At 45.7% G+C, this 15,418-nt stretch overlaps 1 protein-coding gene across 6 annotated transcripts in view; it reads right to left on the reverse strand.

Moving 5' to 3' along the window:
* The window catches only part of NHSL1 (NHS like 1), a 228,286-nt gene that overhangs the window by 36,447 nt on the left and 176,421 nt on the right, over positions 1 to 15,418 (reverse strand). For all 6 annotated transcript variants that reach the window (XM_073671331.1, XM_073671329.1, XM_073671334.1 and 3 more), the window contains exon 3: positions 4,167 to 4,294. In XM_073671331.1, the coding sequence (XP_073527432.1) occupies positions 4,167 to 4,294 (128 nt within the window). The remainder of the gene's footprint in view (positions 1 to 4,166; positions 4,295 to 15,418) is intronic.

The following is a 15,418-nucleotide window of genomic DNA, read 5'->3' on the forward strand; positions in this document are numbered from 1 at the left end:
ACAGGTAAGATGCGGGGTTGTTTTTTCCTTTTAATGCTGTGAAGCATTACTATGCATATTCTCCATATACTGCACATTGCTGTGTGTATTATCCCTGTACTGTGACGTCGCAATGTTTATAATCCTTATACTGTGACATCACAGTGTTTATTATCCGTGTACTGTGATATCACTCTGTATATTATCGCATATTGTAACATCACTGTCTTTATTACCATTTACCGCAACAGTGCTGTGTTTATTATCTCTGTACTGTGACATCACGGTGTGTATGATCCCTGTCCTGTGACATCACTTTGTGTATTATCCCTGTACTGTGATATCAGGGTGTTTATGATCCCTGTACTGTGACATCATTGTGGGTTTATGATCCCTGTATTGTGACATCACTTTGTATTATCCCTGTACTGTGACATCACTGTATTTATTATCCCTGTATTGTAACATTGCAATGTATTATCCCTATATGGTGACATCACAGTGTGTATGATTCCTGTACTGTGACATCACTTTGTGTATTATCCCTATATGGTGACATCACTGTGTGTTATCCCTGTACTGTGACATCACTTTGTGTATTATCCCTATATGGTGACATCACTGTGTCTACTATCCCTGTACTGTGACATCATGGCATTTATTATCCCTGTACTTTGACATCATGGCATTTATTATCCCTGTACTGTGACATCACTGTGTTTATTACCCCTGTACTGTGACATCATTGTGCTTATTATCCCTGTACTGTGACATCATGGCATTTATTATCCCTGTACTGTGAACATCATTGTGTTTATTATCCCTATATAGTGACATCACAGTGTGTATGATCCCTGTACTGTGACATCATGGTATGTATTATCCCTTTATAGTGACATCACTGTGTCTGCTATCCCTGTACTATGACATCATGGCATTTATTATCCCTGCACTGTGACATGATGGTGTTTATTATACCTGTTATCAGTTTACACTGCCTGTTATTGAAGATGTCACTGAATTTTCCTGTAGGGTTTACATTGATATGGTCTGCAGTGCTCCTGTGGTATCTTCCATTATAAGGTCACTCTATGGCGGTAAATCGGTATTAGTTACCGCCATACTGATGATTACAAAAACACTGTATTACTTTGTCACCACTCTATGTACTAGTAATATATGGGCATGGTGTGGCACTATTTGCCCCTTGTATGTGATATAATCGGTATGTTGGCCTTGGTATAGTGTATTTTGTTCAGTAACAGGATTTTGGCTATATTCAGACACTATGTGGTGGTGATATATGGTCATAGTTTGGCAGCTTTATTTTGCTATTGCATACTGGTATTACTGGTAACATTGTTCTCTGTATAATGGGTTTTGTTTCGTAACAGTATTGTGATAACTTGGTAATTCTTTAGAAGTATTACTTAGGAAATTAACTTGTTTCCGTATTTACAAAGATGTTTTTTTCTATTATATTTATATTCTTTATTAATTTTTATGGGGGCCAACATGCTGGTGGTTGTGGCAGTGTACGGAGGAGCAGGTCCAAATTTTGCACTGGGGCTCAAAAGACACAATAACGCCACTAGGTCCAGGTAAAGTACAAAGGGAAAATACTGCTATACTGTGGTCAAGGTACAAGGGTTACCGTACATACTCTACTGTGGTCCCAGTTCAGTGGTTATATCCTGTTAAATAAATACTATGTATACACGTCAATATGTGGTCCCAGGGATAGGGATATTGCTAGGTACTATTTGTACATGGCTACATGTTGCCCCAAGTATAGAGGGTATATACTGCCGGGTACCAAGTATTAGGCCACGTTCACACGTTCAGTATTTGATCAGTTTTTTACCTCAGTATCTGTAAGCCAAAACCAGGAGTGGGTGATAAATCCAGAAGTGGTGACGTGTTTCTATTATACTTTTCCTCTGATTGTTCCACTCCTGGCTTTGGCTTACAAATACTGATGTAAAATACTGACCAAATACTGAATGTGGCCTTAGGTACAGGATACAGGGAGCATATACTATGGACTGCTGGTTACTATGTGTATACAGATCTATGTGGTCCAGATACAATGGGTATATTATACTGCTGGGTACTATGTATCTATTTCTACATGTGGTCCCTCTACATATATAGGGGGTATATATGGGGATAGTGTGGGGGGCTGTATGCGATGTATGTGCAGGGGAATGGAGGGGCACCTTTAGCCTCATCTGCCTAGGTCACCAAAATACTGTACCTTGTCCCGGCCCTGCTTTAATCTACTGATCTGCAGGTATACAGATTATTAGTGCATAGATCATACAGAAAAGTTGTGGGGGGGGGGGGGGACAACAAATAAATGAAAAAGTGAAACTGATATAAACATTTGACAGATAACGAGCTCATGATTTTGATGGTTAATTTAATAAATGGTCAAAATCCTGAGTGAGCTCAGCATATACGCTGCCAGCATTCTGTATACAGGAGCTGATAGATGGCAGAGAAAATGCAGAAATATAGAAAAATAAAGCGGCCCACGCAGGCGCAATTATAGTGGGTGCAGGCGTACCTGAGCCTAGAGGAACCCAAAAGATTACAATAGGAAAACACTAATATTATTGAAGACTGATTATAGTTAAGTGCCCTATTGGCAATTCTGCATTGGGGCCACAAGCTTCAAGTTGCCCTACTGTGCCCAAGCTATTGCTTTATAATATGTGAAACAGAAAACTGAAATCAGCTTAAAGGGAACCTGTCATGTAAAATAACGCTATTAACCTGCAAATATGGAGTTATTCTGCAGGTTAATAGCATTCTGAACCTCTCCGGTGCCCGCACTGAGAGCCCCACTGCCGGGAGGAAATTAAAGGGGTATTCCCATCTCCAAGATCCTATCCCAATATGTAGTAGGTGTAATAATAATAATAATAATATTAGCAAATATTTCCAATTAGAAATGTAGTATAGTATTTTTGATTCACTATGCTACTTACCTCATGTGCAGACAATACAGGACCTTAGGTATCCATGCTTACGACCACTAGCAGCTAGCTGTCACTTTACCAGTGGACGTAACCATGGATACCTAAGGTCCTGCAATGCCTGCACATGAGGAAAGAGACATAGCGAATCAAAAATACTATACTACATTTCTAATTGGAGGTATTTGCTAATAATAATAATAATATTATTATTATTATTATTATTATTATTCCTACTACATATTGGGATAGGATCTTGGAGATGGGAATACCCCTTTAACTTTATTCCCCCAGTACCATTTGGCTTCCAGTCATAGGAGTGGTGCCGGCACATTTTCAGTCGAGCTGTGGCTGCAACCATACCCCTGGCACTGACTGAAATCCAGGTCTAATGCTGAGCCTGCTGTCAATCAGTGCCAGGGCGTAGTTACAGCCGTTGCGCTCCATACATTGAGCAGTGACTGAAACCGTCTTGGCGCCACTCCTCTGACTGGAAGCTGAATGCTGCTGGGGAAAGTAAAGTTAATTTCCTCCCGGCAGTGGGGCTCTCAGTGCCGATGCTGCATGGTGTCAGAACACTATTAACCTGCAGATTAACCCCATGACCCATTATTCATTACAGGTCACTCTGATTTGGAAATTATTACTAAACTATCCCCTTATGATACATCTGTTGAAATACGAAGTCTCCTCTGTGCCAGACCTAACAGTGCCTGACGGATACTTTTGACTTCTTATGGGGTCTGTCATTTCCCTGCCTCAATTTTTCTTACACATTTTAAGTAATCAGCAGTGGAGGCTCCTAATGGAACAAAGAAATCCTAAAAGGTTGTATTAGGTGTATGCTGGTTAATATATACAGAACTCATTGCTGCTTCTTTCATAAAATGTTGACTACATCTACTCGTCTTGTCTTATTCTTTCCTATTCTCCCATTGTTTGTCCATTCTCTGCCAGAGTGGTCTTGGTGGAGCTGTGACCCGGGTGGCACAGGTGCACCAAACATCCTTCTGTAACCTATGAAAGCTCTTCAAAGAAAATCAATCAGTAACAATAAAAGGTAACTAATAGGATTATCCTATAATAGGGCAAGAGGCAGCATGTAGTCAGGCTTCAGGCTTCTTTGATGAAAGAGTCTATCAGCATGTATAACAATGGCATTGGAACCCGCTTTTCTTCTTATGGGAAAGATGAAAATGAAGTTACCTTTTGACTTTGCTCATCATCGTCGTCTTGATAATTTGTGCAAACCATGTCTGGAGATGATGTGAATGTTGGTCCTTGGGAGTAGTACTGTGAGCTTCGATATCCATCCCTGCGGAGCTTGTCACATTCTGCACAGGGGAAAGTAACATCCACATGAGCTATACAAAAAGTATTTGACCAGATAAATCTAAAACGAACCATAGGATTCCCATAGATTTCTGTCACGTTTCTAAGCCACCACTTAGTTCAACTATAGATTTTAAAGCCATTTATTTTATTTTTTTTATATTTTTTTGAATTTGGTAATTACTCAGTGTTGGCTTTTAGGGCACCCGAAAATGACCAAGAGTATAGAGCTACAAGGAATAGGTGACAGCAAAGCATGGGGCCAAAAAATAATAGTTTTCCAGCATAAAATCACATTGGAAATGAGACTGATTTTGTGCAAATGTTGGCTGCTATACAACGTGTAAGTCGGAAATTTAGTGATGGACCCCATAAATCCGAAGCCAAAACAAGATATTCATTTTTTATGTGAACGTGACAAGTGATTAAAGTGAGCTGAATCTAATATGTCTGAATTACACACTAAAGCCCTCAGTCAATTCAGTCCCGTGCATTATGTCATCACATCTGTTTGAAGTAACTAAGCTGGCTTCTAAATGAATGGACGTATTGTATGTATTTCAGACACTAACATGTATTTCCTATTGACCCATTCATAAGAGTCCAAGTAAAGTGCAGTATAGGGGTTTCTGGAGCTCACGTCTCACAAGCTATGGTGGTTTTTATTCCGCCATAACATCCTATCTGCTTAGTCATTTGGTTCCGGTCTTTTGTTGCCCATCCCCCTCCTTTTTCTGATGGGAAATGGAGTGGTATCAATTTGGTTACGGGAATGGCAATATATACCAGCTCCACTATGCAGGTGAGCAGGGGAATGAGAAGGAAGCACACTTTATCTTTACAATGTCACAATTGCTTGTGGGTACTCTGTAAATTCCAAGGATGACAATGGAAATAAACCTGGAGGAAATGACTGCGGCGCAGGCACTTGCATTTTTTTCAAAATATTGAGGTTGGTTTAAAATCAGCGGATCTTGGATAAAGGTTTCTAACGTAGTACTATTTTACTTATAGCAAAGTGGATAATCCTTAATTATTAAGATAATGATACATAAGGAACATATAATACAAAAAAAATCTCACTTGAAGCAGATCTCTCACTGGATTTTTCTAATTTAAACTTAGTACATCCTCTAATTAGTGCCGCTCCACTGATTCTGGAACAGTTTCTCTTTTCTTTTGTCCCTCTTCGTTCCAAAGTTATGGCCCCTAATAAAGATGGATATTTTCCCTTCAGCCATCTGGGTGTATACCACAGAACTTGTCTGTGGGCTCAGCCATGTTTTGATTGGCCAGCATCAGAGGGGAGAAAAGTCGCACCCACAGAAAAGTTCTGTGGTATACACCCAGGTGGCTGAAGGGAGAAATTGTATCTTTATTACCAGAAGATGTAGTTTTGGGGCAGATTTGCACAGAAGAAATAATAAAAACTGTTCCAGAAGCAGTGGAGCAGCACTAATAGTAGGAGGTACTATAAAATTAGAAAAAATCCAGTTATAGGTCCTCCTTAAAAAAAATATATCAAGGTGGCAGACAGTAAATGGCCATAGACTGAAGAAATGTTTTGGGGCTTCTGGAGATAGTGGGCACATGTTTAAAGGGAATCTGTCAGTTGGATCTACACTCATAAGCCATCTATATGTGCATGTAGGTCATAGAAATATAATGATACCTTGATATCTGCAATCCAATGTCTTATTCCAGAGAAATCTAAGTTTTTCTTGATATGTAAATGAGCTGTTAAGATCTATGGGCAGGACATAGATCTCCTTAAGAATCTATGGGCGTTATCAGTGTGAGACATGTAGATCAGGAGAGCGGACTGTCAGTCATTAGCTGTCATACACTGGAAACGCCCCTTTCATTTAAAATAAGCTCTGAAGGAAGATTCTCCTGCAGATCAGTGTCCAGCCTATAGATGCTAACTAATTTACATATTACGAAAACTGTGGATTACTCTAGAATAAGACATCGGAACAATATCAAGGTATTATTTTATTATCAGTATAATATGACCTGCATGCCCACATAAACGGCTTTGGGGGATTGATAATACTGACAGATTCCCTTTAAGTTGTCGCTGATCTTGTTATACATTGGCCCAGGAAAGGTTGTCCTATTTTCATATACTTTGCAGTATTATTAAGGTGAACACCGGGCCAAACATCACGCCACATTGTTTTATCCTGCAAGGAAATAATGTGCTATAAACAGCACCAGTCCCTTGTATGCTGGCATAGGGGGACGGTGGGTTGGGAGCTCGATTGCCTATTTCGATTTTTTGCTGCGGAACCCTATGTAGATGTGTATGGTGCCTTGTTGGGTTGCCAGGTCAGGCATACTCCTAATTCAATCCATGATCCTACATCCCATGGATCTGGGTCAAAGGAGCATTTCTTACTCAGGGAACATTTTACTAAGAGATTATGTGCTAGATACTAAAAGATGGTGGGTGGCATATTGCTTGTATGGTTGGCGAGACACCTCCAGGCAGCAACATTGCATAGTGTAAGGTCAACTGTATAAAGACAGTAGTAATACTACTCTGCAATGGCTAGTAGGTGTTAAAATGAATTAAGATCTATCACCTTCTGTGATCCTTCCCCAGAGCATCTCCATAATCAAGAAGCTTTTTATGGAAGGTGTTTACATAGGGAAAAAGGGGAAGAAAAGCCAAATGACTTTAGCAGTAGAGGTTGTAAACCTTTAATGATGCTGAGGATTTTATGGCTCACCTTTGTATACACTGTGTGCAGAATTATTAGGCAAGTTGTATTTTAGAGGATTATTTTTATTATTGATCAACAACTATGTTCTCAATCAACCCAAAAGACTCATAAATATCCAAGCTTAATATTTTTGGAAGTTGGAGTGTTTTTTTTTAGATTTGGCTATCTTAGGAGGATATCTGTTTGTGCAGGTAACTATTACTGTGCAGAATTATTAGGCAACTTAATAAAAACCAAATATAATCCAATCTCACTTGTTTATTTTCACCAGGTAAACCAATATCAGTGCACAAAATTTAGAAATAAACATTTCTGACATGCAAAAACAAAAACCAAAAAAATGAGTGATCAATATAGCCACCTTTCTTTATGATGACACTCAACAGCCTTCCATCCATAGATTCTGTCAGTTGCTTGATCTGTTTTCGATCAACATTGCGTGCAGCAGTCACCACAGCCTCCCAGACACTGTTCCGAGAGGTGTACTGTTTTCCCTCCCTGTAGATCTCACATTTTATGATGGACCATAGGTTCTCTATGGGGTTCAGATCAGGTGAACAAGGGGGCCATGTCATTATTTTTTCTTCTTTTAGACCTTTTCTGGCCAGCCACGCTGTGCAGTAGTTGGATGCATGTGATGGAGCATTGTCCGGCATGAAAATCATGTTTTTCTTGAACGATACCGACTTTTTCCTGTACCACTGCTTGAAGAAGTTGTCTTCCAGAAACTGGCAGTAGGTCTGGGAGTTGAGCTTCACTCCATCCTCAACCCGAAAAGGTCCCACAAGTTCATCTTTGATGATACCATCCCATACCAGTACCCCACCTCCACCTTGCTGTCGTCTGAGTCGGAGTGGAGCTCTCTGCCCTTTACTGATCCAGCCTCTGGCCCATCCATCTGGCCCATCAAGAGTCACTCTCACTTCATCAGTCCATAAAACCTTTGAAAAATAAGTCTTAAGATATTTCTTGGCCCATTCTTGACGTTTTATCTTATGTTTCTTGTTCAAAGGTGGTCGTTTTTCAGCCTTCCTTACCTTGGCCATGTCCTGGAGTATCGCACACCTTGTGCTTTTTGATACTCCAGTAACGTTGCAGCTCTGAAATATGGCAAAACTGGTGGCGAATGGCATCTTGGCAGCTTCACGCTTGATTTTCCTGAATTCATGGGCAGTTATTTTGCACCTTTTCAGCAGCAGAATGGAAGGAAGGGAGACACAGACATTACTAGTGGGTAGGCGGAGCCCACACAGGATAGAACACCTCAGATTACAAAAAAGTGTTGATCGGCCCCTGCAGCTTGGGCTCCTCCTACTCCAGCTCCCCAGTCTACAATTTGAGGTCGCAGAGGATAGTCGCTGCGGGAGCAGCTCCTCAGAAAATTTTTTATTTTTATCGGACGGACACTTGGACCCCCCATGGTCTAGAGGTCTCAGGGGTCTCAGCGCTGCTGGACCCCCACCTCTCCCCTGGCGGATCTGTATACCCTTTATGGTGGTCCCTGCAGAACCCTGCCGGCCCCGGGGATGAGGGACGCTTCCCAGTGGAGACGCAAACAGCGCCATTGGGGTCCCTGCGCGCTCCGCCCTGGGGGGAAGCTAAGGGCCACAGCGCCACAAATCCCTAGGGGTCCCTGTGGCGCTCAGCTGGGTGAGTACTCAGCATTGGTAAATGTGTTTGAGTGCTTCAGCGGCTGCTGCGGCGGCCGCTGTTACATGTATACTGTTAGTGACTGTGCTTTTTGTCCGCAGGTGGATCCCTGCAGGACATGTGAAGCGGGGCAGGAGCGGAGGAGTCGCGCGCTTTTTTGAATGCCGGCGGGGGGGGCGTGGCTTCGCGCCTTCCCGGTCTTTTCGCGGGCAGGTAGCGCTCTGAGCGCGCGCTTTCTCCTGTCCCTCCCCTTCCGGCTTCTCTCTCTCACTGCGCGGCGGCCATTGCTGACGGCCTCCTCCGGCTCCTCACTCTCCTCTCCTCCCGTCAGAACCGAAGGAACACTGCACAGCGGCCAGCTGGGTGAGTCGCTTCTGCCTGTCAGGGCAGAAGCTTAACCTCCTCACCCCCACAGCGCAGGGCACCTTTCTGCGGCACAATTAGGTGGCAGACTGTGCTGCCCTGCAGCTACTACCTCATATAGAGGTTTTTTTGTCTGGGACTCGCACACCTCTTTCATTTAGCAGAGGTTGTGGGGAGTCTGCTGCATTAACCCCCTGGTAGGCGGTTAACCCTTAATTGGGGGACAGCTGGGGTAGCTCTCTCTTTAAGAGCTTTAACCCGTCAACGCTCGTTTCTTTCCTTTTAGAAGCCACACGGTCCTAGTTACTGACAGGTTTAAGCCTGCTATATACTGTGTGAGGGCATGTCAGATCAAGGTCCAGGAGGCGCGGACCGTCTCCCAGGTCCGCTACAGGATCAGTCTCGCGTATCTGACTCGCAGGAGTCCTCGACGGCGTCAAGTGTAGCGCAGGTCGGGGGCTCAGTGATGTTAAAATGGAGGCTCTCACTCGTTCTATTGATAGCCTGTCTGACCTTCTAGGTCATTGGGTGTCAGCTAGATCCCAACTGTCTTCTCATGGCAGGAAGCGCCACAGGCCGGTACTGTCCTCCCCGCGCAGCGACTCGGAGATCTCTGATATGGAGGGTTCCCCTTCAAGCTCTGCTGGGGAGATGTCCGATTCGGATAAAGAGGGTCGGCAGGGGCGCTCTGCCTCTCTTTTGGGCCGTGTGGATGCTTTTATTGGAGCTATGAGGGAGGCGTTACAGTTACCGGAGGAGGTAACTAGACGCCCTGGTAAGTCGGCCCGGCTGTTTCAGGAGTCGCATAGGTCGCGGTCAACGTTACCATCTCTGGATGAACTTGATGGGGCGGTGGAGAAGGAACGCTTGTGTCCGGATAAACGTTTTCAGGGGACACGGTTTTTTGAGGCACTGTATCCGTGTTCTACGGAGTCGATTGCTAATTGGATTCCTTCTCCTGAAGTGGATGTCCCTTTATCCCAGCTTAGCAAATCTTCATTACTTCCTGTTAAAGGGAAGGCGAGTCTGCAGGATCCGCTAGATAGAAAAACGGAGATGGCGGCTAAATCCATCTACGAGGCCGCGGGTCATGGATTCAGAGCAGCGTTAGGAGCCATGTGTGCTGGTGAAGCTTCCCTGAGGTGGTTGGACCGCCTACGGACGGCGTGGCAAGATGGATCCCCGCTATCCGAGGTAGAAGGGCTTTTCAGGTTGTTGGAAGAGGCAGCGCGATATGGCAGAGATGCAGTTCTGGATACTACGTCACTGCTGTCCAGGGCGCAATCCTCGGCTGTCACAGTCAGAAGAGCACTGTGGCTTAAGCAGTGGACCGGAGACGCGGTTTCCAAGCAAGGTTTGCTGTGTTTAGCTTACAAGGGTGGTCAGCTGTTTGGGTCTGACCTCACGGAACTGATTGCTAAGGCCAAGACAAAAGAAACGGCCTTACCGCAGCGAAGAGCTGTGGCTTCTGCGTCTGGCAAGTCTAGTGCTGGTAGTAGTCGGCGGCCCGTTCGGTCAGGCCTCTTGGGGATCGGGTCGTCCCTCGTTTTCAGGAAAAAAGACCTCTCCGAAATCCCGCACTCCCTGGAAACAGAACTTCCGTCAAGACAAACAGGAAGCTGACAAAAAGCCCGCTAAGGCGGACTGACGCCAGGGTCTCACTCGAGGGTCCTCGAGTGGGGGGTCGCCTGCTCCAATTCGAGTCGACTTGGGCGTCCCACGTTTCAAACGCCTGGGTGACGCGGGTTGTGTCGCCAGGCTATTTCATAGAGTTTCTTTCTCGACCCCCGGACAGATTTTGCCAATCTTGCATTCCGTCAGAGCCCGAGCTAGCTGCCGCTCTACGGCGGGAGGTCGATTCCCTTCTGCAGAATGGTGTGGTGGTGCCGGTTCCGCCGGAGGACTGGGGAAGGGGGTTTTACTCCAACCTCTTTGTGGTCCCCAAAAAGGAGGACAAATTTCGCCCCATTCTGGATCTCAAAAAATTGAATCTGCATGTCCGGACCCGGAAATTCCGCATGGAGTCGCTTCGCTCGGTTGTGGCGGCTCTGTCGCAGAACAATTTTTTTAGTGTCAATCGACATTCGCGACTCTTATTTGCATATTCCCATCGGAAGGGCGCACCAGCGCTTCATACGTTTTGCCATAGGTCAGGACCATTACCAGTTTGTGGCCCTGCCATTCGGGTTGGCCTCAGCGCCCAGAGTTTTTACAAAAATTCTGGCACCTCTCATGGCGATCCTTCGAAGGCAGGGGGTTACAATTCTTCCCTACCTGGACGACCTTTTGATTGTGGCGTCCACAGAGGAGGAGGCGGTGAGGGCTCGCAACCTATCCCTTCAGCTCCTGGAGGACTTCGGATGGCTAGTCAATTGGAAGAAGTCATCTCTGGAACCGTCGCAGTCTATCCTGTTTTTGGGGATGCACTTCGACACGGTACGGGCAGTGGTGTCCTTGCCTCCGGACAAGCAAGCAAGTCTTCGTCAACATGTACGGGTGATGAAGTCTTCGACAGCAATGTCCCTTCGAAGGTGTATGCGCCTTCTGGGTTTGATGGTGGCGTCAATGGAGGCGTTCCCGTTTGCTCAATTTCATTCCAGGGGTCTCCAAATGCTCATTCTGACCCGTTGGGATCGATCGCAGGCTTCGCTGGATCGCAGTGTCATCATCTCACACAGGGTGCGAGAGTATCTAGGATGGTGGTTACATCCAGAAGCGTTATCCCAGGGGAAGTCTTTCCTCCTTCCGCGGTGGTCGGTCATAACCACCGTTGCCAGTCTGACGGGCTGGGGGGGGTCTGGAACGATCTCTGGGTTCAGGGAGTATGGTCGTCAGAAGAGTCTGTCCTGCCAATCAACATCCTGGAGTTGAGGGCGATTTTCCTTTGCCTCCAACACTGGACGGTCCCTTTAAGCGGTCTGCCAGTCCGAGTGCAGACAGACAACGCGACGGCGGCCGCGTATATCAACCATCAAGGTGGGACGAGGAGCTCCAGGCTCATGATGGAGGTCTCTCGGATCATGGTATGGGCCGAGGCCAGGGTTCCAGCCATCTCCGCGATTCACATCCCAGGAGTTCAGAATATCACGGCGGACTTCCTCAGTCGCGAGAAGGTGGATCCCGGAGAATGGAGTCTTCATCCGGAAGTTTTTGCATTGCTGTGCTCCCGTTGGGGAACTCCCCAAGTGGATTTGATGGCATCCAGGTTCAACGCCAGGTTACCGACGTTCATGTCCAGGTACAAGGACCCGGAGGCTGTGGCGGTGGATGCTCTAGTGGCTCCGTGGGACCAATTCGAGCTGATCTATGTGTTTCCGCCGATATCCTTACTTCCTCTGGTGTTATGTCGGATCAAACTGGAGAGAGTCTCGGCTATGTTGGTGGCCCCAGATTGGCCAAGGAGGACGTGGTTCTCAACGCTGGTGTCGCTTCTGGCAGCGCCTCCGCTTCCACTTCCACTTCGCCCGGACCTGTTAACCCAAGGGCCCATTCGTCATCCGGACCTGAAGTCTCTGCGTTTGACGGCGTGGCTCTTGAGACCGAAATCTTGACCCGTCAAGGATTTTCAGCCGAAGTCATTGCCACTCTGCGAGCGGCCAGAGGTCCTGCTACCACTAGGATTTATCACAAGACTTGGGAAGCCTTCTTCTCGTGGTGTTCGGGTTCTTCAAGGAACCCCAGGATTTTTTCCATTCCCAATTTGTTGGCCTTTTTGCAGTATGGGCTGGACAAGGGTTTGGCAGTTAGCACCCTGAAGGGTCAGGTTTCCGCTCTATCCTTGCTGTTTCGGAAGGCTATCGCCTCACGTAGGGACGTACGTTCCTTTTTCGCAGTTTCCGTCACGGAAGGCACTTGTGACTCCTTGGAGGCTCAATCTTGTCTTGGAGGCTCTTCAACATGGGCCTTTTGAGCCTATGGACTCTGTTAGCCTTTCATTGCTTTTCTGGAAGGTTGCCTTCCTGGTGGCGGTCACCTCTTTGAGAAGGGTTTCTGAGTTGGCGGCTCTTTCTTGCTCGCCTCCTTTTCTGGAGTTTCACCCGGATCGCGTAGCGCTTCGCACACGGGGCGACTTTCTACCTAAGGTGGTGTCACAATTTCATGTTAACCAGGATATTGTGTTGCCCTCGCTCTGTCCAGAACCGAGGAATGCGAAGGAACGGGCCTTGCACACATTGGATTTAGTGCGGGCGTTAAAGTTCTATTTGTCTATTACTCAAGGTTTTCGGAAGTCGGACTCACTTTTTGTGATTCCAGCAGGTCGTCGTCGTGGTCAACGAGCTTCCAAGGACACTATAGCTCGATGGATTCGGTCGGCCATTTTAGAGGCTTACCGACTTAAGGGCGAGCCTTGCCCAATTAAGATTAGAGCTCACTCCATGAGAGCTGTGGGTTCATCGTGGGCTTTTCATCAAGGGGCCTCGGCAGCTCAACTCTGCCGGGCGGCTACCTGGCGCTCCGTCCACACTTTTACAAAGTTTTATAAGGTGGACGTCAGTGCTTCCGCTGATGCGGCCTTAGGACGTAGGGTCCTGCAGGCGGCTGTAGTTTAGGTTATCTCTTTAACTTGTGTTTAGCGCTGGTTGCGCATTTATCTAAGTTGTTGGGAATCTGCCTCTGTTGTTTTTTTCCCACCCTTAATTTCTGGACTGCTTTGGGACGTCCCACTAGTAATGTCTGTGTCTCCCTTCCTTCCATTCTGCTGCTGAAAGACGGATTTTGGTAAGAACTTACCTGTAAAATCCTTTTCAGCGAAGGAAGGAAGGGAGACACAGCTCCCTCCCATGGCAGAAGTGTGTTGTTGTGTTTTCAGATGCGGCGCGATCCCTCTCTGATGGCGGTTATCTGGGCTGGGGTCGGCGCGCTAGGGCTCTGTTCCAGCATTGCCAGCTCATCGCAGTGGTCAGGTCCAGTGAGTAGTACCTGGGACTGTGTGGTTTTTTCTGTTATATGCATAACCTGTCTTCTTGCTTTTTTCTGAGTTTTTCAGAAGGGGTTGTGTTGCTCCGCTGGTGTTAATTGCTCTTCCTTAACTTGTGTACGGACTGGAGAGCTGGAGTAGGAGGAGCCCAAGCTGGAGGGGCCGGTCAACACTTTTTTGTAATCTGAGGTGTTCTATCCTGTGTGGGCTCCGCCTACCCACTAGTAATGTCTGTGTCTCCCTTCCTTCCTTCGCTGAAAAGGATTTTACAGGTAAGTTCTTACCAAAATCCGTCTTTTTGGCCTACACCCTTTTTGCAACCCTGTTGTCTATTTGCCATGAAACGCTTGATTGTTCGGTGATCACGCTTCAAAAGTTTGGAAATTTCAAGACTGCTGCATCCCTCTGCAAGACATCTCACAATTTTGGACTTTTCAGAGCCCATCAAATCTCTCTTCTGACCCATTTTGCCAAAGGAAAGGAAGTTGCCTAATAATTAAGCACACCTTATATAGGGTATAGATGTCATTAGTCAACACCCCTCCTCATTACAGAGATGAACATCACCAGATTTACTTAATTGGTAGTTGGCTCTCAAGCCTATGCAGCTTGGAGTAGGACAACATGTATAAAAAGTATCATGTGATCAAAATACTCATTTGCCTAATAATTCTGCACACAGTGTAGAGCAGATGGGTGCTGGTTCCTAATAAGAAAAAAAAATCCATTTTAACTGATAGCCATTGGCCAAAGATAAGAAGAATGTTAATTGTATTGGAAACCCATATTTTAGTCACTTGTAAGGTTTTATTTTGCAATAATTGGACTTTTTTTTTGCTGTAAAAATGTTCCCAATGTGACAAAATGTTTGTTTGCATGCCTGACTTGCTGAGATTATTTGCCCATTGGTCACCAAAATGAAGCCCCATACAAGCGCAGTGCCCCTTTGGTTTTTAGAACATCATAGCAAAGGTCTGACCACCTACTTTTAATAAAAGACAGTGTTCGTCGCTATATATTACATTATAAGCTTGCATTTATTGGTAGTTAATACCCTGAAAGAAGCATGGTTATTTAATGCTACATGTTTGTCCATTAGTATGGCGCAGATGTCTTTGTAAGCATCAGAAACGTAAATCAAGTGAATGGCAGGGGCTGTAGGACTTTGCTCAGAGGGTGCACTGTCCATTATTTTGGCTCCAGGGCAAGGACTTTTATGCTTGGCTAGTTACCACCCATCGTCTGCCAGGGACTTATTGGGGTTATGCCATGCAATAATTACTGGCATTAGTAGGAATATATTCCAGCTGTAATCTTGCTGGTGTACCCTAAGTGTTATATAATTGCCTTTACCATACATGCCACTCTCTGCACAGCCCCAGGGGGAGCCATCTAGTTTCCACCTTATATAGTGAAGGATAAGACCTGGCTGACACTAAAAGACAACACCCTTTGGAAAAGGTGTG

This window comes from Phyllobates terribilis, unplaced genomic scaffold, assembly GCF_046119375.1.
Source record: "Phyllobates terribilis strain yellow unplaced genomic scaffold, ASM4611937v1 Scaffold_3__8_contigs__length_932513732, whole genome shotgun sequence".
NCBI lineage: Eukaryota > Metazoa > Chordata > Amphibia > Anura > Dendrobatidae > Phyllobates > Phyllobates terribilis.